Source organism: Phacochoerus africanus, unplaced genomic scaffold (genome assembly GCF_016906955.1).
Source record: "Phacochoerus africanus isolate WHEZ1 unplaced genomic scaffold, ROS_Pafr_v1 Scaffold_140, whole genome shotgun sequence".
Lineage (NCBI taxonomy): Eukaryota > Metazoa > Chordata > Mammalia > Artiodactyla > Suidae > Phacochoerus > Phacochoerus africanus.
In genome coordinates this window covers 1-26,416 of record NW_025927333.1, presented here as the reverse complement: position 1 = coordinate 26,416, position 26,416 = coordinate 1, and the positions used below count along the sequence as shown (strand labels likewise).

General features: G+C 50.8%; 1 protein-coding gene and 1 long non-coding RNA gene across 4 annotated transcripts; both read right to left on the bottom strand.

Moving 5' to 3' along the window:
• Window positions 1–4,946: 4,946 nt before the first annotated feature.
• On the bottom strand, window positions 4,947–8,009 carry LOC125119130 (uncharacterized). Its single transcript, XR_007133032.1, has 3 exons — window positions 7,769–8,009; window positions 6,572–7,507; window positions 4,947–5,420 (listed from the first exon to the last, which is right to left on the bottom strand). It is a non-coding gene; the product is annotated as an uncharacterized LOC125119130 (long non-coding RNA).
• A 3,106-nt stretch (window positions 8,010–11,115) lies between these two features.
• LOC125119131 (neuroblastoma breakpoint family member 6-like) lies at window positions 11,116–25,085 on the bottom strand. Of its 3 annotated transcripts, none has more exons than XM_047765981.1 (9): window positions 24,184–25,071; window positions 21,929–23,038; window positions 20,877–20,931; window positions 19,596–19,810; window positions 18,483–18,534; window positions 17,517–17,710; window positions 16,297–16,524; window positions 14,685–14,890; window positions 11,116–12,398 (listed from the first exon to the last, which is right to left on the bottom strand). In XM_047765981.1, exons 2-8 carry the CDS (start codon window positions 22,173–22,175, stop codon window positions 14,694–14,696), a joined length of 1,188 nt encoding a protein of 395 aa, XP_047621937.1. In that variant the 5' UTR covers window positions 22,176–23,038; window positions 24,184–25,071; the 3' UTR covers window positions 11,116–12,398; window positions 14,685–14,693. The 3 variants fall into 3 exon arrangements, 2 of the variants coding, with proteins under 2 accessions (XP_047621937.1, XP_047621938.1); XM_047765982.1 differs by having other exon boundaries at window positions 17,517–17,692; window positions 24,184–25,069; XR_007133033.1 differs by lacking the exon at window positions 17,517–17,710 and having other exon boundaries at window positions 24,184–25,085.
• Window positions 25,086–26,416: the final 1,331 nt, after the last annotated feature.

Genomic DNA, 26,416 nt, shown 5'->3' with positions numbered 1-26,416 from the left:
GCATGCTGTGGAGTAGTCAGGAGAGTTCACCCTCGGCGGCCAGAACCAATTAATCCTAGACCAAGCACTGCTCTGGACCACTTACGCATCATAAAAGCAAGACCTGACAGGATCAAACTGTTTGCAAAGAACTCAAATACATCCCTGAACAAAGCCCACCATGGACAGGAACACTAAACTATCCAGCCTCCGACAAGGTAAAATTCACAGTATCTGGCAGTCTATCAACAGATCGCAAGGTATCCAAAGAGGCAGCAGAAAGGATCCGTCATGAGGTGACAAGTTCATCATTTCCAAGTGACCCAGAGCTCACACAGATGTTAGGATCACCAGAGAAGATGAAAACATTGCTTCCAACAGTATTTTATCAATTCAAACAGTTATTCAGACACATGGGAAAGATGAAAATAAATAAATAAATAAATAAATAGATAGATAGATAGATAGATAAATAAATGAAAAGACCCAGTCAAACTTTAAGCCAGGAAAACCACAATGTCTGGGAGGAAATGTACTGCAAAGGATCAAGGGTGTATAATTAGAACGTGCACAAGAAAACATTTTGACAGGGACTATATGGACTCTGAGGAGTCGCCCTGATGCCTAAGGCCAGAAAAGACAGGGAAGGGGACAAGCCACCAATTCCAAAAGGTACAACCCTCTGGTTTTGCTGATAGTTACCAGGCACTGCTGGAAGCCAGGTCTCCATTAAGCTTCCAAATCAGACTTAAGCTGCCAGGGTCCCATCCCTGCACCAATCACACCACAACCAATGTGCTCCATCAGGCACCTGCACCTCTGTGCTTGGGTCAACCTTTCTGAGATGCTGGTGAGCAGACGACTAGCCATGAACCAGCCACCTCCCACGCCCTCTAACTCACATACTCCAGGTTGCCTACCCTAACCCTCTTTCTCCTCACCAGCTTTCCTCTTTCACCCCTCTCCCTGACATCTGCGGCCCCAGGCTGAGGCCACACTCCAGGGTCTTGGGTGGGGAGCTCAGAGCCAGTCCATGGGGTGCCCCCTTGGCCTCTCTAGAAATTTCTTCTCAGGTTCTAAATCAGCTGCTAAAATAAAAGTGTGGAAAAAGACTTGGTCAGAATATCTAGGTTCCTCTAGGACTACAACACAGAGGTGGCATAAGAATTCTTGGTCTAACCACCACCCCCAGACATTGAGGCTGAGTGCATCCTTTGGAGAGCATTTCCTGGGTGCCTGCTGGGTGCCAGGCCTGCTCCGGCCGAGGGGCTGCATGGTGAACAGCCTCAAGGTTGTGCCCTGTGGAACCCTCCCCTAATGGTGCCAAGAGAGGAAACAACCCATTGGGGTCCTTCCTCTGTGAAACTTGCCCAGGCTCGGGGAAACTTGGGCAGAAAATGAGAGGTGAGGCAGGTCACAAAAGGGAAATGGAGGACTTCAGCCTCAGAGAGGCTGCATTCATCACACAATGAGGGGCAGCTTTGCAGGTGCCCAGGAGCAGGCAAGTACGGCTGTGGGCACAGCGTTTTTGCCTCGGAGCCCCAGCTCCCTCAGGATCCCAGTCAGAGCCCAGATGGCCTTGGATGATGAGACTTAAGATCTCTGCTGCCAGCAAGCTTGTACAAGATAAGAGACATTGGTATCTCTTTCCCACTGGGGTTGGAGGTGATACGAACACATTCTGTTTCCATGATGTCATAACAAAATCTGATACCGTTTTGTTTATCTCTGTGGTACAACATTTTTGCCTGTCCGCCTCTTAACCCAAAGGTTGGAGGAAGAACTGGGCTTAGGATGCAGGCAGGTCTCCAGTGCTTTGACAGGTGGACCTATTCAGTGACTCCTTGGTCTCTCTGGATATCTGACCCTCTCAGACTTTTTTCTTCAAGGATTACTGATTTTTCTATTCAAGGTGGCACTTTTATGCAGAACAGACACTGCATTAATTAAGTCCTCCTGAAAAAATGATGTCCATTGTACAAGTAACCAACAAATAAATCATCACTCAAAACTGGCTTTTCCTCACATAACAAATTATGCTCAGGACTCACAGGCGTTTACTAAGCTTTGTAGTGATGTGTTGACATATGGTATATAAGATGAAGGGTATTTTTCATACCACTCACAAGAAGTCACTGGAGTGTGGTTGATACTGCAGGGAAGCACCAATCCTGAGAGCAAGAGGATGGCACCTTGCGGTTTCCACCTTGTATCTGTGCTCACAGTGGGTGCTCTCCAAGGAAGGGTGAGATGAGAGGGATGGATGATGTCTGGAGAAGGCCTGCAGGTGCTCCTTCCTTCCTAAATCACTTCTGCCCTCAGGTCAGGAGGGGCCAGGATAAGGGGACCCTTCCATCTGAAGCTGAGACACTAATAACAGTCATCTGTATTTTCACTTTGACAGGCTTTCCACACAATCTCCCTTAAATATTGGTCAGGGATTAGTTTTCCTTAGGCTGTGTTCAGAAGCTGGAGTTCAGACAGCAGTAAGACGGACCTGAGGAAATCAACGCCGTGGGAAGAAGAATACAAGTGGAGAGTTTCCACAAAATGTGGTGGTTCCTCTCTGCTAGACTGTTGTGGCAGCCAGAGGATGGGAGGGTAGCCTGAGGACATTTCTGCCTAGTGACATTGAACCACGGAGGGGAATTCCTGAGGACAGGGGTGCCTTCATCACTCACCTCACATCAGTGTCGTGGGGTAAGGAGAGTGGAGGGCAGACTCCTCTTTAATGAAGAGGATTTGCTACATCCCAAGAGGAAGCAGAGCATCTCTGACGGGACATCTGGACGGGAATGTAGTTGAAATGACCGGAGACTTGCCACCTCTCTTATGCAGGCAGTGAGCAAGTGTCCCGGGGAGCCTCCTCGGTGCTTGCCTCAGTACCAAGGGTCATCAATACAGGCTGCGTAAAAGAGTCATCCAACGTTCACGGAGCTCTCAGTCCAGGACAGGAGATCATGAGAAGGGAAGTCGGAGTGGATCCATTGGAGGAAGGGGCCCATGCTGCCTAGAAATGACCTCAGGATTGGTCCTGAGCCTGGTGACCCAACTCAGCTGGTGACCTGTCCTGGCCCCCAAACCCTGGTTCTCAGCCAGACTGCAGCCTCTCAGGATACAAGAAACCCCTGGGAACCAGGCTGCCACAAAGAAGTCAAGACCATCAAGGTCTGCCCAGGAAACTGCTAACATCTGTCTCGACTGACGATGTCCTGGTCAGTGGAGACATGAAGACGCAAGTTTCATAAGCCTTAGATGTTCATCCTTGTCATGATGATCAGGGGTGATCAGCTTTCTCTCTGACAACTTAAATGACTCCCAGAGTCAAATCCTCTCCCCTCTTCAAAAAGAATTTTAATATCAGCCATATTCCTAGAAGTGTAGAACTTGGCCTTTTATCCTTACATTTCAGATCCAATAACTAAAGTGAAAAAGGGGCAAAGCACCTTTCAAGTTTGCAGGTAGGACACACAAGGGTCTGGCAGTACAATCCCGGCTTTGAAGTGGTTGATGTGTCTTCAGTTCTCTTAGAAACAGAATGCCCTACCAACCCTTGGTTCACTCCTCTCTCCGATCATGTGCTATAAAATCCAACATCTCTGCTCACCTAGATAACTTGGAGTCTACATGTGTGGAGGTCCAGGGATGCATTTATGGAGTCCCCTGGGGGTAGAGCACTGTGCTAATTGCATTGGGCGGATACAAAGCGAGGACCCCCATTCCTTACTGAAGGAAGTTTAAAGAGGACTCCTCCCAGCTCAGCCTGCGTGTCTACAGGTAGAGCAACAGCAGCAGACACCAATGGGTTCCACTGGATGTGAGGGAAGGCGAGGATGAGGAGCAACTCAGTGAGGCCCACAGGCCTTCCTTTCAGTTTCCCCTCCCCTGCCTGCATTGCAAACTCTCTCCAGGTGGTACACTGGAGCAACGGTGGGGCTCACCAGTCTGATTTTCATCTCTCAGGCATCACTCACTACCTTTATTGCCTGAGGCCCAGTTTCTTGAAAATCTTTGCTTCAGCGATTTTTTCCAGTTTATGGCTGTTGTTTGGTTTTGTTGTTTCCCAGGGGGAGAGTCAATCCAGCTTCTATTACTCGGTATTTGTGTGGCACCCCCTTTTAAAAATCACAACCGGAAAATCACTCTCGAGACCCTGAAAAGAGGTTCCTAAAAAATAAAGAACGAAGCCACAACCAGGGTGGAAAATGGCAAACAAGGAAAACCTTACAAGCTGATCAATGAGGGTCAGTTGAGCAACAGCCAAAATATATACACAGCTCCCACAACTCAAGACCAACAGACAAACAACCCAATTCAAACTTGGCACAAGACCTCAACGGACATTCTTCCAGAGAGGACATGCAGATGGCCGCACAAGCACATGGAAAAAAGGCTCAACATCACTCATCATTAGCGCAATGCAAATTGAAAGCACCAGAGGTATCAACTCACACCTGTCAGAATGGCTGTCAGCAGAAAGAACACAAAGAACAAAGGCTGGCAAGGATGTCGAGAAAAGGGAACACTTTTACAACGCTGAAGTGAAGAGAAGTTGATGTAGCCACCGTGGACATCATTTTTGCGGTTTCTACAAATACTACAAATTCTGCTACCAGAAGACCAGCAATTCTACTGGTGGGTAGGCATCCAAAATACACCAAAAACACCCTTTCACAAAGATACTCACATCCCAGGGCTCCTGGCAGCTTTATTTACAATAGCCAAGTTATCAAAGCAACCTAAGTGTCCATCCACAGATGAATGGATAACAAACAGGAGGTATACATACACAATGGCACACTGCTCAGCCACAAAACACAATGACCTGTGCCATTTGCAACAGCATGGATGGACACAGGGGGTATTAGGCTACATAACCTAAGTCAGACAGACAAATACTGTGTGATATCAGTAATATGTGGAACTGAAAAACATCAACAACAAACTACTGCATATAAGAAAAAAGAATGAGACTCCCAGATACACAGAATCAACTAGTGGTTCCCAGTGAGGAGAGGGAAGGGGGCGGGGGCAATACAGGGAGACAGATTAAGACCTAGAAACTATTAGGTATAAAATAAGGGACAAACATTTATTGTACGACATGGGGAATATGTCCAATATTTTATAAGTATCAACGGAATATAATTTTCAAATTGTGATTCCGTATGTTGCAAATCTTTTTACCATTCTGTACATCAACTATACTTCAAAAATAAAAAATAAAAAACCCCCACAAACCTTGTATTTTAAAAGCAACATACTAGTACTAAAGACATTTTTTGCATAACTCTAGGTTGGGGACTGCAGACCCCATAGCTCCCTTCCAAAAGGCTGAAAGGATATTCCTTTGTGGGCTGTGCTATGAACCGGTCCTTGAGGACTCAACAGGCCTCTTTAAAAGCAGGACACCCTTGGTTGTTTCTAGTCCCCAAAGGCTCCTGCAAAGGAAGGGAGAACATGACCACAAAGTGGCCCAATTGGAAGGCCTGGCTTTTGTGCGATGGCTCTGAGGAAACACTGACCCCCAAGCTCATGATCTGCCTGGGGAGCCAGGAAGAGACAGCAGATGTTTCTGCTCCAACCCAGGCACCCAAGGAGGGGCAACGACTCACAGACCTTCTCTCAGGAACCTCACTCTGTTGCTCCAGAACAGACCCCAGAAAGTTGACCCTCCCCAGGTTTTCACCTCTTCTGGGTACAAAATGCTCCTGCGCCTTACTTGCTAAGAAGGGGACACAGCGCTAGATGGTACCCTGAGTGAGTTGGGAACACTGCCCTGAGTATCACAGAAGAGAAAGAAAAGTGGGGGAAGCCAGGGGAGATACCAGGTACTTGTGTCCTCGCTGGGCTGGGAGAGGCCGGCACCTGGCCACACGGGTTCCCTGAGTCCCAGATCTCTGGTGGAGTTTCTGCAGGAGAGAGTGACTGGGGGACACTCCTTCCCAGAGTAACATGGGGACTGGGACTGAGCTGAAAGAAAGTGGCCTTGGTGGGTTGATTAGGGCCTTGAGCTTCTGAAACCCTGATGGGTGACAATTCAGTCTGGCGCATGAAAGGAATATAGCTTTTGTTTATCCCCCCAAAGCCACTAAGAAGGGGAACAAGAAGGTTTCCCTTCTCAGCAAATGCATCTACGAAATGCCCCCCAAGAGTTTACCCAAACTACTGAATATATCCAAATGGTCTGAGGTTGACCATGAGTTGTCGGGGAAAAGCACAAACACAGTCCTCCTCTACCACAAACTGTGCATTCGACTCTACACCCTGTGGAGAAATCCCAGGGTTCAGCGCATCTAGAGGGGGATGGATAAGCCTCATTGGGGGAACATCCCTTTCCTGTTCATGGGATAGCCCCCTCCTCTGTACCATCCTCAGGCAAGATCCAAAGAAGGAAGAAATCCTGTGAGGGAGAACAGAGCACAGCTGTGAGAGAACTCTGCTATCCTCTCAGGCAACCCATACATCTCAACTCTTCTAAAAAGGAATAGCCTTAATTAAAAAAAAAAAAAAAACAACAACACTGTCAAATCAAAGTGTTGGTGGCATCCTGTAATTGGGGAGCTGCTACTGAACCTTGCCGTGCACCCACCTGGAGGCTGACCAGTTGATGATTCCCATGCTTGTGCCCTCAGCCTCTGGCCGCCTGGCAGTTCCCCGGAATCCAGATGAAGAGTCAGCTAAGCCAAGGTGGACTGGGCGCGCCAGAAAGTGCACAGAGACCAGGGCCATGTGGTGACCGGGGGTGGAAACCCCGGCACAGCCTGACCCGGTGACTCTCCAGGAGGACGACATTCCACAGATGCCCCCCCCTGTGTGCACAGAGCAGAGGACAGTGAGGACAGGCCCTGAGAGCTCCAGGACAGGGTCGCTGCCCCAACCATAAACGCAGCTCAGGAGGCTTTGGGAAATGCTGACAACCACAAGCCTGAAAATGAGTTCAAGCAGGACTAGAACTTCCAAGTGCCATGGGGGCTTGGACACCAGCCTGCACCAGTGAAGAGTCAGGCTCCCTTCTGGACCCACAGAGCAGGACGACACGATCTTATGCTGCTGCCAGGCTCTGAGAACCCGCCGCCCAGCCCCTCCCTCCTCTGCTGAAAACGCATCCAGACCCCACACACTGGACACGCTCAGGCTGGACGCTGGGCCCCTGTGGGCACCGACCCCAGTGAGGGACAGCCCACCCCCCGCGCCCACCAGGGGCCCATGGCCCTGGCCGCCTGCTCCTCGCCTCCCAGGAAGCCCCTGCTCTGCGGACCGCCCAGCCTCCGGGCCTGAACGCAGCCATTTGCCCCTCTGCCCTGCGCATCTCCCTTTGGCTTCACCCACCTCAGCAAGGCAGGCTGTCCAAGGCCTTCAAAGCGGGCCCCTGAACCCTAGAAGCCTCCTGCCCCTGGAAACATCTAGAAGGCACCCCGGGCCACCACACACTGACCTCCCCACCGGACCCAGCGGCCGCCTCCGTCTTGGGCACCCGGCTGGGCGAGGACCTGCTGAACCCGGAAAGCTGAAGAGGAGGCGGAAGCTGAGGGAGGGAAAAGCCCAGAAGACACTCAGTCCCCTGCTCACACCCCGCAGGGCGCCAGCCGCCTGGGTGCTCGCGCTGCCACCTGTGGGCACACGGAGGCCGCTTCGGTTCCAAATCTGCGTCCCCCAGGGAAGCCCTCAGGGCCCTGCCCCTCGACCCTTGGCCCCGGGGTCCCAAGGAGGGGACATCCCGGGAAGTCCCAAGGGCGCTTCTCCGGATGCTCAGAGCTGCCAGGCCAGCGCCGAGAGGGACACTTACAAAGAGGACAGGAACTTGGTTTTCTGGCAGGAAAAGCTCCTTCAGCGCAGAACACTCGACAGACGCCGGCAGAGCAGGTGGACTTGCGGGAGGCCCGAAAGCGCTGCCCTGTCGCTGACCCCAGACGGATTTCATCGCCTCCGTGAGGAGGTACCAACCAAAGGGAGGCCGCGGGCAGGCGAGTCCGGAGCCTCCTGGCGTCGCGGAGGAAGCACGCCTCGGACGGCGGAGGAAGCGCGCCGCCGGCGGCTGAGGAAGCGCGCGGCGGGCAGCGGGGGAAGCGCGCGGCGGGCGGCGGAGGAAGCGCGCCCGGCGGGCGGCGGGGCCTGGGCCCGCGGGGCTGCGCGCGGCCTGGCTCAGCGGCGGGAGGGGCGACCCCTGGCGGTGCGCTCGTGTCATGCTGCGCCCTCTGCACTCTGAATGCAGGGGTCCGAGGGCGACTCTGCGTGGGACCTGGCCCTTTGGGCGGCGTCTTTTACAGCGCAGCATGGCCTCAGTCCCCAAGGCGAACTGGCACCTGAGAGAGGCAGGCTGCGTGGGCAAGGGCATCCCCAGGCTCCAGGTCCTGTCTGGAGTCGGGGTCCCAGAACCCGGCCTCCTGGATGAGCCAGGAAGACTGAGGGCACCAGGGAGGCAGGGTGGGCGGGGGCAGCTCGCGGCTTCCAGGCTGGACCCAGGCAGCTCTGCTGGTCGCTGTCCTGGAACCGGCCTGGGGTGCAGCAGTGGAGCCAGTGCCACCTGTAGTCAGGTCACCCTGTGTCCCAGGGCTTAACAGCAGAGACTGAACCAAAAGGGGGTTTCACCAGGACTCTAGTACTTGCAAGGTTGTCCCTGTGAGTAAATGGTCATGTGAGGGGCTGAGATAGTCCTGCTGAGGCTGGATGACTGCCTACAGCTTCTGGGTGGCCCGTCCAGACTACTTTTGTTTGTTGGTCGGTTGGTTTTGTGTGTTTGTTTGTTTGTTTTGGAGGGCTACTTATGGAACTTCCCACGCTAGAGGTCAAATTGTGGTAACAGCTGCCATCATACTCCACAGCCACATCATCACCAGATCCCAGCCACCTCTGCCACCTACACCTCAACTCACCAGCACCCAGGAACATCAGCCCACTGAGTGGAGCCAGGGAGTGAACCTGAATCCTTTGGATACCACTTGTGTTCATTACTGCTGAATCACAATGGGAACTCCTACATTAAAAAAAAAAAAATCACTATGAAATTAAATTGTTAAATACAGGCCTCTAGACATTGAAAACATGGTGTAACAAAGGAACATGCTCGTCTCTTTTGCGAAACAACCAGATGGGCAAGAGCTATACCTTTGGTAAAGCAACTAAAACACAAGAGTGTCCCTGTTCCCCGGGACACTGACAAAGCCCCAAACTGCTCTCCTCTATTGTGTTGTTAGTGGCATTGTTGGTATCTCTTTAGGCTTTTGTCCCCGTAATGTGGGAAAAGGCAAAGGAGACTGTGGGATACTGTGTTCCTCTTACTCCCAGTGTCCTTAACAACAGAAAAGCGGGTATCAGAGAAACCCGATTCAGAAGGCATGTCAACTTCCATAACAAGCCTGTTGTTCTGAACGTGAATGGTGCATGCTTGGGAATATATGTCAGTACACGAGGCCATGCAATTATGAAAATGTGTTTCCTAGCTCCTTCCACGGGAAAGGCCTAGAAAGAAACCAATTCCAATGAGTAGCTCTAGGTTCCACAATTTGATCTGGGAATCGTGTTTTGCACAAAAAGAAACCAGAGCATCTTTGAGAAATGACTGAGTCCAAGTCAGGGGCAGGAAATGCTCAAGAGGACACGGGAGCACCTTGTCATACTGCTATCAGGAAAAGGCTCAAAGACTGTTAGGATCTTATCCAAAGGGTGAAGGAACCAGCTGAGAGTCACATTCACCACTGAAAGGGAGGATAATTGGAGTATCGGTAAGGAAGATAGGGCAATGGATTGGAATACTTCCGTGTGTGTCCAACTTTGAGTTCCTAGTCACACAGGGGAAGACACAGAAATACAAGAAGCTAACTGGTGACCAGAGAAGGTGCTTGGCAGTTGGCTCATTAAGCTGCCGACTTCTTTACAGATGGTCCCCCTACGTAACTCAAGAGTGTTTAGGATTTCGGGGACGTTTCTCTTTAGGCAAGTGTTCCAGGGGAGACTGTAGCACCATGGAATGTCACCATTTTGCTCCACATCATCAGTTGCTGGATCCAGGCCCTGATGTCAAAGGGCTGCTAATATCACAGAAAAAACCCCCAGGACCCGACGTGCCTCCTGATCAGAGAGCACACACCCCGTTTGAGAGAGTCTCGCCAGTGTATCAAACATGAGTGTCATCGGTCTCTACATCTGCCAGGTCCAAAACAGTGGCCAGTAGACCCACGTGGCTATGGCAGAGGCAGAATGGGGCTAGTAGGTCTCAGGAACTGGCTCTCAAGTGTATGGGATTGATAAGTCACGTCAGTCTAGCCTGAAAAACTGAAGACGTGAGATATTTTCCTACCAAACAGAACTTTAAAACTTTGGCAGAATATTTCGTGTGTAGCATTAATTAGCTATGTGGAAGAGCATATTTGTAGTATTGTGGGTTGATAGGTTTTGGTTTTCAGTATGGCTACAAGAAAATTTTAAGGTACCTACATGGCTGGCAGTTTTTTTCTATTATAACACTGCTCTAAATTCTACCACCAGAGAGGAAGTATGGAGGACAGAACCATTTTTTTTTTCTCTGTATACTCAGGTACACAGTTTAGACTGTGGGAAAGATACAGAACCAAAATGCAGTACCTTCACGAAATGAATGACAAAAAAAGAAAAAAAAAGGAGGGGGACAGGAAGAGACCAAGAAGAATTTGACTGAGAGGGAGGGAGGAGGCGAGAGAAAGGAAGGAGAGAAGGAAGGATGGGAGGGAGGGAAGGGGGAGGGACAGAGGTAGGAAGGAGCAGAGGGGCAGCATATGTATATATGGGTGTGTAAGTAACTTCAACACATATCCACCGGATTACTTGGTGGGTTGTATTTGGATCCCAGGAAAAGAAACTAACTTAAAACAATAATGGAAGGAGTTTCCATTTTGGCACTAGGGGAACAAATCCAACCAGTAGGCATGAGGATGGGGGTTTGCTCCCTGGCCCTGCTCAGTGGGTCTGGGATCCAGCATTGCCATGAGCTGTGGTGTAGGTCACAGATGTGGCTGGGGTCCTGCATTACTGTGGCTGTGGTGTAGGCTGGCAGCTGTAGCTCTGGTTGGACCCCAAGCCTGGGAACATCCACATGCCACACATGCGGCTCTAACACAAAAACAAAAAAAAAAGACTTAAAATGATGGTAGGATAACAGATATTTTATTTTTTATTATACTATTTTTAATTTAGGAATAATTTGAAACATGTAGAAGACACAGTGAAACTCAAGAAAACTTTTCATGACATGAAAGGGTAGGGACTGCCCATTCCACAGCACAATGCCAGCAATTACAAGTCTATAGAATGACTACATCAGGAAGTTTCCAACATACCAACAAATATGGTAATGGACACATATCAGGAATCATCAATCGGGGATTGATAAGGCATGGCAACTTGTTAGAGAAACAGCATCACAGAAGAAGATAGTTCATGGCCTCTAATTCATACACCACTAAGCAAATGACTGATCAGAGAGAGAAAAACAGGTCTTTCCAATGGACAGATCTCACAGGGCCCTCCAGAACAAAGCGTCCAATGCTCGAATGACAAGAGTGGTGGCAGGCAGTGTGGACACTCTCAGCCTCCTGCGGGGCTGTGCTAGGAAGCACACAGCAGGCACTAGGTGGTGCTCTTGGCGAAAGCGTTCCCCTGAATTGCATCAGGAGGAAATCATCAGACAACTGAAGGATGCAGACTTGTGAGCCAGACAACTGACTTGTCCTCTGCAAACCAGTCAATGTCCCCACAGTCAAAGACAATCACAAAAGGTGAGGAGACGTTTGGGGTTCAAAAGGACTCAAGAATTATAGTCACATAAACTTCTTAGTCCTTCGGAACCCCAAATCTCTCTTCTCCTGTTGGTTGTCTTCTTTGTGGAGACATGGACTGTTTGAAGAACGACAGGCCAGGTGTCTGGGCCACTGGCCTACATTCTGCAGCTGTCTGATAACTACCTCATGAAGACACTCAGGCGGAACACTTTCGGCAAGAACACTGCACAGCTAAGGGCGTCTGCTCCGACCACAGCCCGTGTGCTGACAAAGAATGTCCAGGTGGACATGGGGCCGTCTGCCAGCGGCTCCTGATGCCTGTGTGAGGAGGATGCATGTGGACAGGAGCAAGGGTGAAGGTCGCTCCAAACTGTAGTCCACCTGGGCCCTGGTCTCCTCATCGACTGATCACACCGAAGCCTGGGAGGAGGCCGATGACTGGGATTTCTCTCATGAGATCAGTCTTTTGGAGTAAAAACGGTGGGTGGAGGAGGTGATGGTTGAGATGCTGATTCTCAGGAGAGGATCCCTCCAGTGTTCCTTTGGGGCTTCAACTTGATTGGCTGTTGTCGGTTTTTCTCATCAGGTGGAAAAGGAATCTTTTCTGCTGTGGTTTCTTGGGGTTGGGCAACAACTCTTCTTAGTTCTGGAAGTAACTGATACCTGTGAAACACAGAGAGAGGAGAGGAGGTGAGAGAGGACAGAAAAAAATCAGTGAGAGTCTTTGCAGGGTCCTGCTGAGAGCTGAGCCTGCAGGGATGGCCACATGGTGACTGAGGCCAGGAGCAGGCTGGGCTCCTGCTGACACGAGGAGCTGAAGGCAGGGCCACAGGCTGGCTGGAGGGGAACGTGAGAGCCATGTCCTTAGACGTTCATCCAGCCTGTGGGGCAGAATCTAGGGACCCCTGTCCTCACCCCACCACTGCTTGCTGATAACCCAGCTCAGACCTGCTGCGGAGCCTTAGCCAGGTGCCCCCACCCAGTCCTCCGCAGCCACTTCACTCTTGAGGCCCCTTCCTCTGCACTGAATGATGGCCTTCTCACTGTTCCAGGGATGGATGTGCTTAGCATCCCTCTTACACATTCCGAAACAAATTGCGCTCCAGAGCAGAGGGTCCTTGGTAGAGAAACACACCCTCTCCTAACTCTCTGGCCCTGTCCTCTGAGGAGGAGAGGCAGCTACAGGGAGCGCCCTGCAAGGGGAGACCCACTGGGGCTTCAGAATGTCTCCGATTCTACTTCCACCTTTCATAGATGAGGACCTATGCTGCCAAGGAGCTGAGGAGTAGCTGAGCTCAGGTGGCCTGTTTTGGACAACGCGGACCCTAGAAGCCAGGCCACAGGCCCTTCCCACCCATTTGGAGGAAGAGAGAGGAAAGGCTCCCATCCGGAGAGGTCTACAGGCACTAGGGGCGGTTTGGTCAACCTCCTGGACAGGAAGAAGTCTTCACAGAGAAGCGCTGCTACAGCAGAGCTACAGAGAGAAGAGAGTTTCTCTGAGCTTCTATGTCATGTTCTTTTGTGTACTGTATCTTGGACTCTAAACACTGTGAGAGACTTGGATCCAAACACAGAGCTTATGTATCCAGCGCATCTATCTGCCTCTTTCTCTTTTCTCTTCTCCAAGCTGCACAAATAGTTCTGTGGAGAGAAGGCTAAGTCCATCACTGGCTGATACTCTGCTTTTCTATAAAGAAGCCACAAGTGGACACTGCCATCCTGGTTACTGACATCCTACCAGATCCGTCGTGCTTTGAATCCTTAAATGCTTATTCACAGAGCTTTAAAAAACCCTGCTAAGCAAACCTCACCTGAAGCGAGAATTTCAATGGCTTGGTGTGTGGCACCCATGTTAGATCCAGGCTCACCCAGTTTCTATCTGGAATTACATGATTTAGAGTTACTTACTAGGGCTAGACTACTTCACACCACTCCTTTTGCTTCTTTCCATCCCTTCCACCGAGAACTTCTTTCTCCCTGGCCCCACAGAGTTTCCGGTCGTCCTTCTGGCACTCTCATGGAGACCATCTGCCTTCTCACTTGGGTTTGTCTGAAGCAAGGTTCATCCTGTATTCTTTGTCTCTCCCTGAGTCGTCATAAGTTTGGTCCAAAGTTCATTCACTACAACGCTCTCCTCGATTCCCTGGTCTCAGATGCCCACTCAGGTCATGTTCTGGAATTTTACTGCACGTGTGGCAGGAGCAGGTGAGTCAAAGGGCAGGAGGTCTCAATGCCTGCTCCCCTCATGTCCTGAGCACTGTGACAACCTGGTGTCTACATCTTGGTTTGGCCAGTGTGCCAGGAGGGCGCCATCTACTGGCCTGCACCGAATGCCAGCTCCAGTGAGTCCCTCAGAGGACTGCCCACCTGGCGCTGAGGGGACCTGACTCCAGCCTGCCTAGCATTCCCACCTATGACCCGGTTCTTATGCAGTTTTTGTAAGCAGGACCCTTTCTCTCACTTTCAGCCCTTCCTCATGCAAAAAGTTGAGCATGAAGGGTTTTCCTAGGTCCACGTTGCCAAAGGAAAGCCACATGCAAGTGAGTCGTTAAGACCGGGGTCCTGGATGCAAGAGGCAGTGGAGTTGGAGGGGGAAGGAAAGGAAGCTGAGGAAGCCAACAGTGTGTGTGATTTCCCGCAAAGCACCATGTATTCAGCAGCCTTAGAGATGCTGTTGGGATGAAAAGACCACAGGCTCAGGCTTTCCTGGGCTAAGAGTAGGACAGAGGGAACATCAGGCGAGCAGTCGCAGGGTCACAGCAGAGTCAGATGCAAACAAAAGACTGAGAGGCAAGGACCTGGCAGGGTGGCAGCCCCTGGAAAGCAGGAAAGACCACACAGAGGGAGCCAGAGCTGTGGAGTCCACAAAGGAGGAAGCGAAAACCTAGTGGGAGACTGAGCTGTGGTGCATAAGGAGAAAGGGCGTGGAGGAGCCTGAGAGGTGATTACCTCGGTACCCTAAGCAAGGAGGCCAGGGAATCTGCAGGCCAGTCTCCACTTGCTGAACTGCAGTTTTCTTTGGATAATCTTCTCTTTCAGGAAACTTAAGGCATGAAGGCGGTGACACACGTGACACTCCTGCCTGCTGGCAGCTGAGCCCTCACCCTCCAGCTTGGGAGGGGTCTTCATTCCGATGGAGGCATCCAGACCCAGCTCTGAAGAGAAAACCACAGCCAACAGGATCCATCGTTACTCATGATCTTCCTGTGACTCCCTGCTCCACCCCCAGGGACCTCCGGTAAAGACAGCGTCCAGGAACATGAAGGGCCATCGGGAAGTGCGTGGTGAGGGAAGCCACTGGAGACATTTGATACTTCTTTCCTTCTGTTGATACTCCTGATACTAGTGAGACTACCATGAGGCAGACATGCTCCCAAATGCCCAAAAGGTGTCGAGAACAATAACGTTGAGAAAAACAAAACGTTCGCAGGGAGAAAAGACCAAGACAAGGAAACCATGCCACACGCGGGTTGTACTTATTTGGCGGGATGAGAGTGTAGAGACCAAGCAAAGTCACAGGTGAAGGAAAAGCTCAGGGCAGAAAAGCCCTGGGGAAGGCTAAACCTGGAAAAAATGTTAAATGTGCATCAGTACATATCATAGGGCATATGGATATAGATACACACACACACACATATACACACATCCCGTACACATATTGTTTAGACACACTCAGTCCCCACGAGGTATAGAAGGTGCGCTGATAAATGAAAACATACACAAAGTGTGCGTGTACATTAAACCACTGAGAGTGCTGATGGTTCATTCTAACAGCCTCCTGATGAGTTGAATTTGAAACAAAGAACGGAAACAAGAAGAAGGAGAGAGAGAAGGTCTGGTGGGTAGCATGAACTATGACATATGGGGGAGGAATCGAGGAGTATGAAAGGCAAGGGCATGGAAACTATCCATTGTTGCAAAATCTGCTGTGAAGCCGGGACTGATGCTCAGGCCTCCGTGGAAAGTGAGCAGGAGAAAGAGTGACTCAGCCAGAGAGCTTGGGACTTGGCTGGGAATGTGGGAGGCCAAGGCCAAGAAAAAGAGAGGCAGGAGTGAAGAGAAGACAACTAGCTACCCCAGGACCTAATGGCACCTGTCAGGGCTACGCTTCCCCACACTCCCTGAGCACTTTCGAGGAGCCTCTCCAGGCTGCTCCGTGCTGCTCCTTCTCATCTCACCTCCACCTGAGAACCCGGGTCCCTCCTCATTCTCAGGTGAGGCCAACGCCTCAGGGACAAGCCGCCGGCACCCCGGGCTCCAGCTGGAGAGGTTGAGGCTCCTGGAGGGTAAGGATGGCACATGCCCATCGACTTGGAGGTGAGGGGTTGAAAAAATCAGATTGAGAAACGTTACAAAATCAGAGAGGTGAATCCTGATGAGAAAAAAACGGACAGCTATGGATAAGAGTAAAGAGATTGAGATAAATGAGGTGTTATCAAACAGACCGACTGGTACACCTCCCGATGAAGGGGGCTCTTTATTTTCAAAAGAGGGGGGAAAACACACAACTCTGTAGCCCATCTCCTTGGTGAGAAATCCCTATTCCCCTCTTCTCTCTTACCTCGGAAGAGTGGCCCTTGGTTCCCAGTATCAGTGTTGGCAGTAAAGCCCTGGATGTTGGAGGAAAGGCGGAGCCTGGCTTTGCCATCACCACGATCTAAATGCTGGTCGAGGCGCAGTTGCAGATCATTGGCCACCTGGGTGCTTGTCTGCAGCTGAGCTTGTGAACTTTGCATCTCTGGCCTTCCAAAACTCAAAGGCACTTTGTGACAATCCCCCCAGGTGTCACCTGAAAAGAATACCGGGTTCAGTAGGACCCATCCAAGGTTTCCTTCGCTAAGCCCTCCACGAACACCCATTTGTGATGACCCAGCCTAACAGAGAATCCACACAGTGACCCAGACAACACAGGCAGCCATCACGTACGGGAAGGAGATGCCATCTTTATGGCTATGCCTGGGGATGCGGAGATGCCAGGGGCCAGGCTGTGATGTCCCTGAGACAATAAGCTGCCCACATGACCCGAGAGGGTTTGATCTGCAATAAAGTCACACCTATTCTTCTCTGACTCATACCTCAGTCCCTCAGCCTAATGCGAAGGCCTGAGGGAGAAAGAGTTGTTGATGTCTGCCCACAAGACTAAAAGACCAGGGGAAGAAGTATGGCCTCGAGTCTGCGGGTACTGGTAGAAAAGGGAGTTGGACCACGATAGGACATGGACAAAGCGAAGAGAACTTCCCAATTCTTTTTTTTTTTTCGTTTGTCTTTTTGCCATTTCCTGGCCTGCTCTCGTGACATATGGAGGTTCCCAGGCTAGGGATCCAGTCAGAGCTGCAGCCACCAGCCTACACCAGAGCCACAGCAACGCGGGATCTGAGCCACGTCTGCATCCTACACCACAGATCACGGCAACGCTGGATCTTTCACCCACTGAGAAAGGCCAGGGATCGAACCCGCAAACTCATGGTTCCTAGTCGAATTCATTAACCACTGAGCCACGACGGGAACTCCCCCAATTCTGGAGCCTTCTCAACGTCCTTCTTCATAAGTGTTGGCGGCTCTTCTGCCTCCCCACACATGTATGTTCTGTTCCCACATGGGGTCGGCTAAGGGCCAAGGTCCTAGCACGTATAAATAGTGTAGTACAGGCCTGAGTCCTGATAGGATCTAAGGCACAGAAGGGTTGCAGAACCAGAATTTGTGTCTCTTCAGGGAGGTCATGCAGTGCACAGTCCTGAGACCACACACCCCTCCGGGGGGGTCTGGGCCCTGACTACTCACTGGTTGCATCCTGAGCATCAGGGACATCCACGTTCTCAAGTGAGAGGGTGGCAGCACTCCTGTAAGGCCAGAAGGAGTCCGACAGGTCGGGAAGACCTGGGCAAGACCAAGCGCTTCCATCCAGTGAGTTCTGTGGGACACCACGCTCTGCCATCGGCGGCAGCTCCCCGCGGAGCCTGGTGGGGGACGGAGGCCTGAGGATTCACCCCAGAGTGATCAGGAATCTTAGAGTCTATGTGGTTTGGATCCGATGATTAAGAGTGTGGCGAAGGCAGCCAAGGGGCTGGCTGACCCATTAGAGAGGGACAAACTGGGTGTGTATCTGGGGTGGGGGCAGAGTGTGTTTTTAGAGGGTCAGGAAATAGCGAGGACAGTCGGTCCTCAGTGCTCTGGCCAATGACAAGCTGATGAGGAGGAGACCGAATACCTCTATACGGTACAGTCATGACCCACAACACAGAGTGTCACGTAACCGTGGCGTCAGCCCTTCATTTCGATGGCACTGAAAGTGGGAAAGGGGTGGGAATGGGCCTACAGCATGGGGAGGGGGGTGGGGGGGGGCGCCTCTGGAATCCCAGGCATCTCAGGCCATCAAGGCCTCTGTCTCTCATTATGGTGGCAATAATATACTATCACTGTCAGTCTCCATTTCTTGCTGTGAAACCTATGCCAACGTGCTGATGCCAAACAGGCAGACAGCAGACGTGAGAGAACAAGTGAGTGCCACAGACCCCTGGGACATAGTTCACGTGGGTCACCTGCCTGGGGGTCACTACCCTTGAGAGCATAACGAGAGACGGGAAACAACACGGGCACCACAATGAGAGCAGAAAACGTCACCCAACAGGAGAACTGCTGGTTGGCAAAGTGGAGGACACACATAGACCCAGCACCTTCTGCTTCTCCCTGGGTCAGAGGTCTGCAGATGTCACTACTCTATGAAGAGCCCCACACAGTCAAAATTACCTGGGGACAGGTGGCTCTGGTTCTTTCACCCCATTATGATCATTCTGGCTTTCTGCAAAGAAATTAACAGCACAGTTACTTTAGGCAGATCCCCTTAATTTGCTCCATCCTTTGCCTCAGCTTTGCAAGGGTCATAAATACACACAATGTGAAAACAGTCTATTGTGAGAGAAATATTCCCGGAGGCCCTAGACAGAGTGTCAAAAGAGGGCACTGAGTTTCCGTCTTGAGGCACCGGACAAACCTCCTTGTTAGGATGAGTCACCCTCACAGTTAGCTTATGTCCCGAGCCTCTGCAAACAGCTAAACACAAATGTTTCCCCGCAGATCCTGGGGAACTTCCTCACCAGGAACTCAGGGCTTGCTATGATATTCAGGCTTCTTCCAGCTGAAAGGCTTGTTAATGCATGAGATGAAGGACACGCTGAGCTTAGACGGACGAGTGGAATCTACACCCCAGCCAGTCCAAAGACTCTTCAGTGCTACAGAGAAACAGGGGCCTTTCTATTCCTAAGGTTGCCAATTCCACGGCCCTTCCTTGCTTCAGAGACATGCACCAAAGTTGACAGTGGTGCTTATGTTCTGGTTCCAGAAGAGTCGGGACAAGAGAAGACAAATGAAAGCATGCAGACTCTAGGCTGACAGACGTGAAACACTCTTGTGACATTTCCAAAGATACAAACAAGACTGGCAGCAGCCTCAGAGAGGGGTAGAAACTCAGGAGGCACATTGTTCAGGAATGACAATGGGAGCATTTCATGGGAGATGGGAGACTCACTCCAAATTAGGAGGCTTGAACGTTAGTTCCTGGCCATGGTGGCAGAGGTACATGTGAGTCTGGCAGGACTGCCTTGGGGCTAATTAACTGGCAGTGGGGCGAACATGACTAGAACTTGGACAAAATCATTACTTCATGGACTATGTCATTTTAAAGGCAATTGAAGGGGAAAAAATGAAAAGCTTTACAGAGGAACAAAAGCTAAGAGATTTTAGCACCAGCAAGCAAGCTTTAAAGGCAACTGCAGTGCCAGGCTCCAAACATTATGTCAGCATACAGTCTACCCGAGGGGATTATTCCTAGCAGACTAGGCGAACAAAGAACATGCAGGCTACCTGGGGGACCAGCTGGAATTTCACCCTCTGCAGCAGGAGAGCAACCACAGGCTCCATGCAGAGCAGACCCCTTTTTCTGTTCATCAAATGCCAGTTTTCCATCACTGCAAGGCGGGTAGCAGTCAGAACCTTCCTGCTGAATGCAAGGAGCCAAAACAGCTTCATCTGGGAACGCCTGGAGCACTTCCTCCTTTGCAACCTCCTGCACCTCCGCGCTGTGCCAGATGTGGAGGGGAAGACAGAAAAGTAAACTCAGAGGAGGTTTTCTCGCTCCTGTTCAGGGGAGGCATAGGGAGCAGACACAGAGAGCAAAGCGGCAGTCTTCTTCCAGAAGGGAGAAATCACTCTCCTAGATGTGAGGCAGAGTGTGGCTGCCATGGGGAGGGAGAGAGAACAGCACAGGCTCGGGGTTCTGGCCCCACAACCAGCTGCTGGAGGAGAATGACCTCTCCCTCAGGCCACAGTCAGGACCCCAGCACACACAGAGGACTGAAATCCTGGCTCCCCCGGTTTTGCAGACCCTGTGTGGAACTGAGTGTACACTGTCCGAGTGAGTACGGCTCTGGAGGAAATACAGACTGCAGGGACTATTTCATCCAGAGGATGATATGATATGAAAGGTTTTCCAGGTTCTTCCCCAGCCTCCCAACACCGACTAACATGCTGATGCCAAAAGGACTCAAAGCAGATGTGCGTCTCCCCCGGCTTTTAACCACCCAGGAGAGGACTGGTGATTGCAGGATTTCTTGTGTTTGACTCTTTCACCTGCGGCTACTCACTGTGCATCGCTAACCTTGCGGGATTAAGAAACGGAAACCCATGGGAGCTCCTGTCGTGGTGCGGCAGAAACCTATCTGACTAGGAACCATGAGGTTGTGGGTTGGATCCCTGGCCTTGCTCAGTGGGTTAAGGATCTGGTGTTGCCCTGAGCTGTGGTGTAGGTCACAGACACGGCTGGGATCTTGCGTTGCTGTGGCTGTGGCATAGGCTATGGACTACAGCTACAGCTACAGCTCCCATTAGACCCCTAGCCTGGCAACCTCCAAATGCCATGGGTGCGGCCCTCAAAAGACTGAAAATAAAATAAAATAAAATAAAGAAATTGAAACCCGTACCACTATCCCAAGGGAAATAGACAACTTTGCTACCAAAGGAGATATCTGACTGTTGCCTGATGGGATGAAAGAGTTATTTTATGCTGAGCAATTTCTGGTGTTCCCTGCGTCTGAGGTCTCCTGGTATCAATACCGACATTCACAGCCCTCAAAGCTTCAGAGTTACCTGGGGGGCAGTGGCTCTTGTCCATCCACTTCCTCATGACCATTCTGATTTTCTGCTAAGAAATTCAGAGACAATATGTCACACGAGTTAATCACTGCTCACACTTGGCAACTCAGTGCACACACCGACCACAATGGCATTAATATTCTCAGTGTCAGAACAGAGGACCTCGGCAGAGATGATCCGGGACACTTCAGTGAAGGCTTAGGAGAATTAGCACTGCGGCCAGACCCATTAGGGAATCGCCTCCTGATCTGGAAGAACCTTCTCCCAGCATCCTCTCTGCTGAGGCTCTATAGATGGCTAAGAGAGTGGATTTCCCCCAGAGATCTTAGAAAATGAGCTGAGGTATGATCTAGAATTGTTTCTACACTACTCGTTCGTCCCAATGGATAATGTAGTTGTTGATGGCTTAGAGGAACTTATGCGTGAGACTAGAGGGATGGATGGATTGCGTCAACTCTCCAATGGAAAGGAGTACTTGGTGCTACACAGAAACAATGGCCATGCAAGGCTGGACGCACTACCTCCATGGAAACATTCAAGGAAGGCCGGGGGAGACGGGACTCTGTCTGCATTTCAGATGACTGCTTAGCTAAGACACACCAACACAGAGACCGTGGAGACGGGGCTCAGAGCAGGGAAAGCAGGGAAACCTCGTCTCCTCACACACAGTCAGGTCTGCCCTTGGGCCTTCACAGGGATAGGAAGGCCAGGACCTCCTACAGCATGAAAACTCAGATCATTACAGGGGACAACACACATGTGCCCCAAACTAGGTCTGACAGTCACTTCCTGAGGATGTCCAGCTGGGGTGAGTGAGACTTTGTCACACCTGACTGGGGTCCATTGGCCTGAAAGTGGGTCCAGGTGGACAGAGGCATGACCTCGACCTAGGAAGGGATGAAGGCTCCCTGACCTAACCTGGTGTTTGGGTCTCATAATCCATCTTTTCCCCTGACTTGCACCGACATATATCTACAGGGCCTACCTTCGAAGAAGACCTTGCTCAGTCTAGACGGGTTGTGGGGAACAAAGAATAAGCAGGCTACCTGGGGGAGGGGTGGGAACGTCATCCTCTTTGGCGCGGGAGCCAGCACAGGCTCCATCTGCAGCAGGGCCAACTTTTGGCTCATCAGATGCACATGTGCCATCACCGGAAGGCTGGGTGCAGTCAGACCTTTCCTGGACCATTGAAGGGGTCGAAATGCATGCATCCTGGGAGTCCTGTAGCACCTCCTCCTTTGCAACCTCCTGCACTTCCACGCTGTGCCAGGTGGGAAACGAATGACGGAACATTAAACTGAGAGGGACAGACACCAAGCTGTCCCGGGTGGTCGCAGGGGAGGCACAGGGAGTGGTCACAGAAAGCAAAAGGGCAATATCCTCAAAGAAGAAGGTAACTGTGCTGCTGTGTGTGAAGTGCAGTGTGGCTCCACAGGTTGGGAGGCAGAGAGACCAGCACACGCTCCCTGCCCTGGCCACACATCGTCTGATGAGGAAGGACACTCAGCCAACCCAGTGTGGTGCTTTCCGGAACATGAGCCACACATGAACTACCACACCAGGCGCTAGCACCATGTGCCTGAGTCGCATAATATTCAACATAAAGCAGCCAAGGGAATTCACCTACTAAGGCATCATAGACTCCCAGAGATGCCTATGCCTTCTTTTAGGAACAGAAAGCCCTCTAAGGCGCCTTATTAGAATGATTGTCACATGACACGTACATTTGGGACATCTAGACAATTTTCTTGGTGTTACATTTTTCAAGTTATTTCCTTTTAGTTACATTCCTCCCAGTGACCCAAGACAGCTTGGTGGCAAGAGATATCTTTCGCACCTTGGAGTTCATGTAGGAGAGGCTAGATACTCCCTGTGTGCACAGGAGATCCTAAGGGCAGTGCATTGCCTTGGGTCACACACACAGGTGCCACAGAGACAAGACACAGGCGAGCCCAGGTGGGAGGAGGGAAGGAAGAAAATTCAGTCTGCACTCTGCTTCTCCTTGCATCTGGCGTCTGTGACTCTCTTGACCTCACTTACTCTTCTTCCTGGGACCTCTCCATATTTTATCTCCCCATGACCACATCCTGACAGGTGCTGTTACCTGGGGCTGAGTGCTGCTTCTTCGTCGTCGTCCTCCTCATCTTCATGGCTCTCTGCAAACAAATTCAGAACTCCCCAGTCAGCTTCTGCCCACTTCACCCATGACAAACACAAGCACTCATGTGGCCATGGAGCCACACATATCTATGTGAGAGTTAGGATAGTGGTGATGCTCTAACGCATTGTCTCTTAGCAATTTCCTTGCCTCCAAAGGGCTGGATCACCACGTCATCAGGCCAACACTGCAGTTGTCTCTTCTTCCTTATGTCACGGCACTGGCGTCCAGCTTCCATCTCAACCTGTACAACGGTATCATCCCTCCCGCCACAAATTCACCATAAACTCCTGCTCTGTATTTTTTGGCAGCTCTCACAAGATCCTCTCCTTTCTCCAAGGAGAGGAAGAACCACCCAACCCCACATCCCTCCATCTGGGGACTTCACGGGCTCATCAAGTGGGCTTGTGTGTGTGGTGTCAAGGGAAATTCTCTCCATGGAAAGTGCTCCACCCTAGACAGCCTTCCCAGCACCAAGTTCATCAAGTACATCAAGGACCTCCTCCAACCCCTCACACGGAGGGGCCTTCATTTTTCTCAACTACATGTGTTCACATCCCCACATTTCATCACTAAGGCCATCATCGAGTGATTGATCCGTTATACAGATGAGGAAACAGGTATCCGGATAGGAACAGTCCGTCACTCAGTCCCAGTTCTAAAGGCAGCACTCAGGCTGGAACCAGGCAACTGTCACACGTAGGCCAGGGCTCCTTTCCCTCTACAGGCTGCCTCCTGTCGCAGCCTCCTTTCTGTGCTTTATCCCTGGGTGCATGCTGCCTCCTGCACGAAGGCCCTCGTCCATCAAGGAGGAGGCAGAAGCGTCGGAATACTCTTTCCCCTACCCTATGCGTTTGTTTCCCCTCTGTCCTCACCCTCAGCCCTCCTAGTCCTACCACAGCCCCAAATGGGCCATGAAAACCGAACAGCTCTAAGAAACATTCCTAGTGAGCAGCTCCCTGGGGGCCCAGTGGGTTAAGGATCTGCTGTTGTCACTGCTGTGGCACGGGTTCAGTTCCGGGCCCAGGAATACCATAGTCTGCAAGCACAGCCTACAAATCCCCAAAACATGCCTAGTGAGGTGTGAAGACTCTTGGGGACCATGGAGCTGCCCCGTGCCATCGGGGTCCGTGGCCCCCTTACCTGGGCTGAACTTGCGGGCGAGGCGCTCTGCCAGCCTGTGTCCCTCAGTCAGCTGCTCTCGCAAGCCCTGCCCCTGGTCCTTGCCAAGGTCTTTGTGGGTGAGGAGGTCGGTGAGGTGCTGAACGAGCAGGACACAGTCATCCCTCCCTTCCTTCACCTTCTGCCGTAACTGGGTCAGCTCTCTTGCCTGAGCGTGAATCAGGACATCCAATTCCCTGAGGGGGCACACAGGTACAATTTGAAATCCCAGAGACATGGACCACACACTCTTAGGGCGTTTGATGCTCCCTGGCATCCCCAAGGAGCTCTCGATGCACAAGTCTGACACCTAGGGGGTGACCTTTCTGGGGCAGAGAGAAAGGGGGACGGACAACAAAGGCGGCCTCTGGAACAGCCAGAGCTCCCCTGAGAGTCCTCGACATCCCACTCCTCGTGTTCTTCTGGGAACAACCCCAGTGTCCTCCTACACCTGCTTCATGGAGAGGGCGCTTCAGGTCCTCCCTCAGCCATGCCCGTTTCCACACGAAAATACACATCAGGCACCGGCAGGCACTGACACAAAGCCAGACACCCGCTGTGGACAGTCCAGCTGGTGTGAATTCGAAAGACCAAGAGAATGCCAGGGTCCAGGATGGAGGCCAAGCTCGAGTCAGTCAGGAGGGGATTGTGAGGGAAGGGAAAGGAGGTTGGGATCACAAAACACTGCAAATGGACAATTTGCTCCTGAGCCCTTGATTTGACTTGAATTAGGTGAATTTCACATGCTGTGATTTCAAATCAATAATTTGTTTAAATAGCAGAGTTGGAGTTTCCTGGTAGCTTGTGGTTAACTCTCCGGAATTGTCACTTTTGTGGCTCACATCTCGGTTGTAGTGATGGGGTTATTTTTCGTTTCTTACTTTTTTAAAAGAAATAATGGATTATAGGTGTTTTACAATGTTGTGTGAGTGTGTGCTCAACAGCAATGTCATTCAGTTATACATATATAGATTCCTTTTCATATTCTTGGCACATGCTGTGCTATATAAGTAGGATCCTGGGATATATCTGTGTTCATATATTTAATTTTAAAACATTTTAAAATTAAAGTATAGTTGATTTACATGTGGTGCTGGTTTGATTCCTGGGATGGGAACTTCCCTATGCCTTGAGCATGACCAAAAAATGAAAAATTTTTAAAAAGCATGCAGAGTTCCCATCGTGGCTCAGTGATTATCAAACCCAATGGGCATACATGCAGATGCAAGTGCGATCCTTGGCCTTGCTCTGGGTTAAGGATCTGGCGTTGCCGTGAACTATGGTCTGATTTGACCCCTAGCCTGGGAACCTCATATATGCCGCAGGTGTGGCCCTAAAAGACAAAAAAAAAAAAAAATAGACATGGCAAATGAGGCTTTGAATAACACCTGGAGTTTCCTGATAGCCTGTGGTTAAGTCTCCAGCATTGTCACATTTGTGGCTCAAATTTCTGCTGCTGTGCTGGGATTACATAGCTTTTTCAAAAAAGAACAATGATGGATGTTTAGTTGTTTTACAATGTTGTGTGAGTGTGTGCTGAACAGCAATGTCACTCAGTTATACATATATAGATCCTTTTCATAGTCTTTGCATATGCTGAGCTATACAGTAGGATCCTGGGGTATATCCACTTTCATATATTTGATTTTAAAACATTTTTAAAGTACAGTTGATTTACATGTGCTGCTGGTTTGATCCCTAGGATAGGAACTTGCCTATGCCTTGAGCGTGACCAAAAGATGAAAAATTAAAAACAAACAAAAAAGCATAGGGAGTGACCGACATGGCTCAGTCATTATCGAACCCAGCAAGCATACATGAGGATAACGGTTCGATCCCTGGCCTCATTCAGCTTGGTAAGGATCTGGCGTTTCCTTGAGCTATGGTGTAGGTTGCAGACGTGGCTCAGATCCAGGGTTGCTATGGCTCTGGCGTAGGCTGGTGGCTACAGCTCTGATTCAACCCCCCTAGCCTAGGAACCTCCAGGTTCCACAGGCATGGCTCTAAAAGTAACAAAAAAAAAAAATCATGTTAAATGAGGCTCTGAATAACAACTGTACTCCATACTTCACCAGTGGCTGTTCCCTGATTATGTCATGAGCTATCTGTGCCCGGGTGCCTGCCATGAGCAGTTCTGTCCTCTCCTGGCCCGGTGTCACTCCTGGCCCCACTTCACAGAGGCCTAGACCTTCCACCGGCCTCCCTGCACAGAACC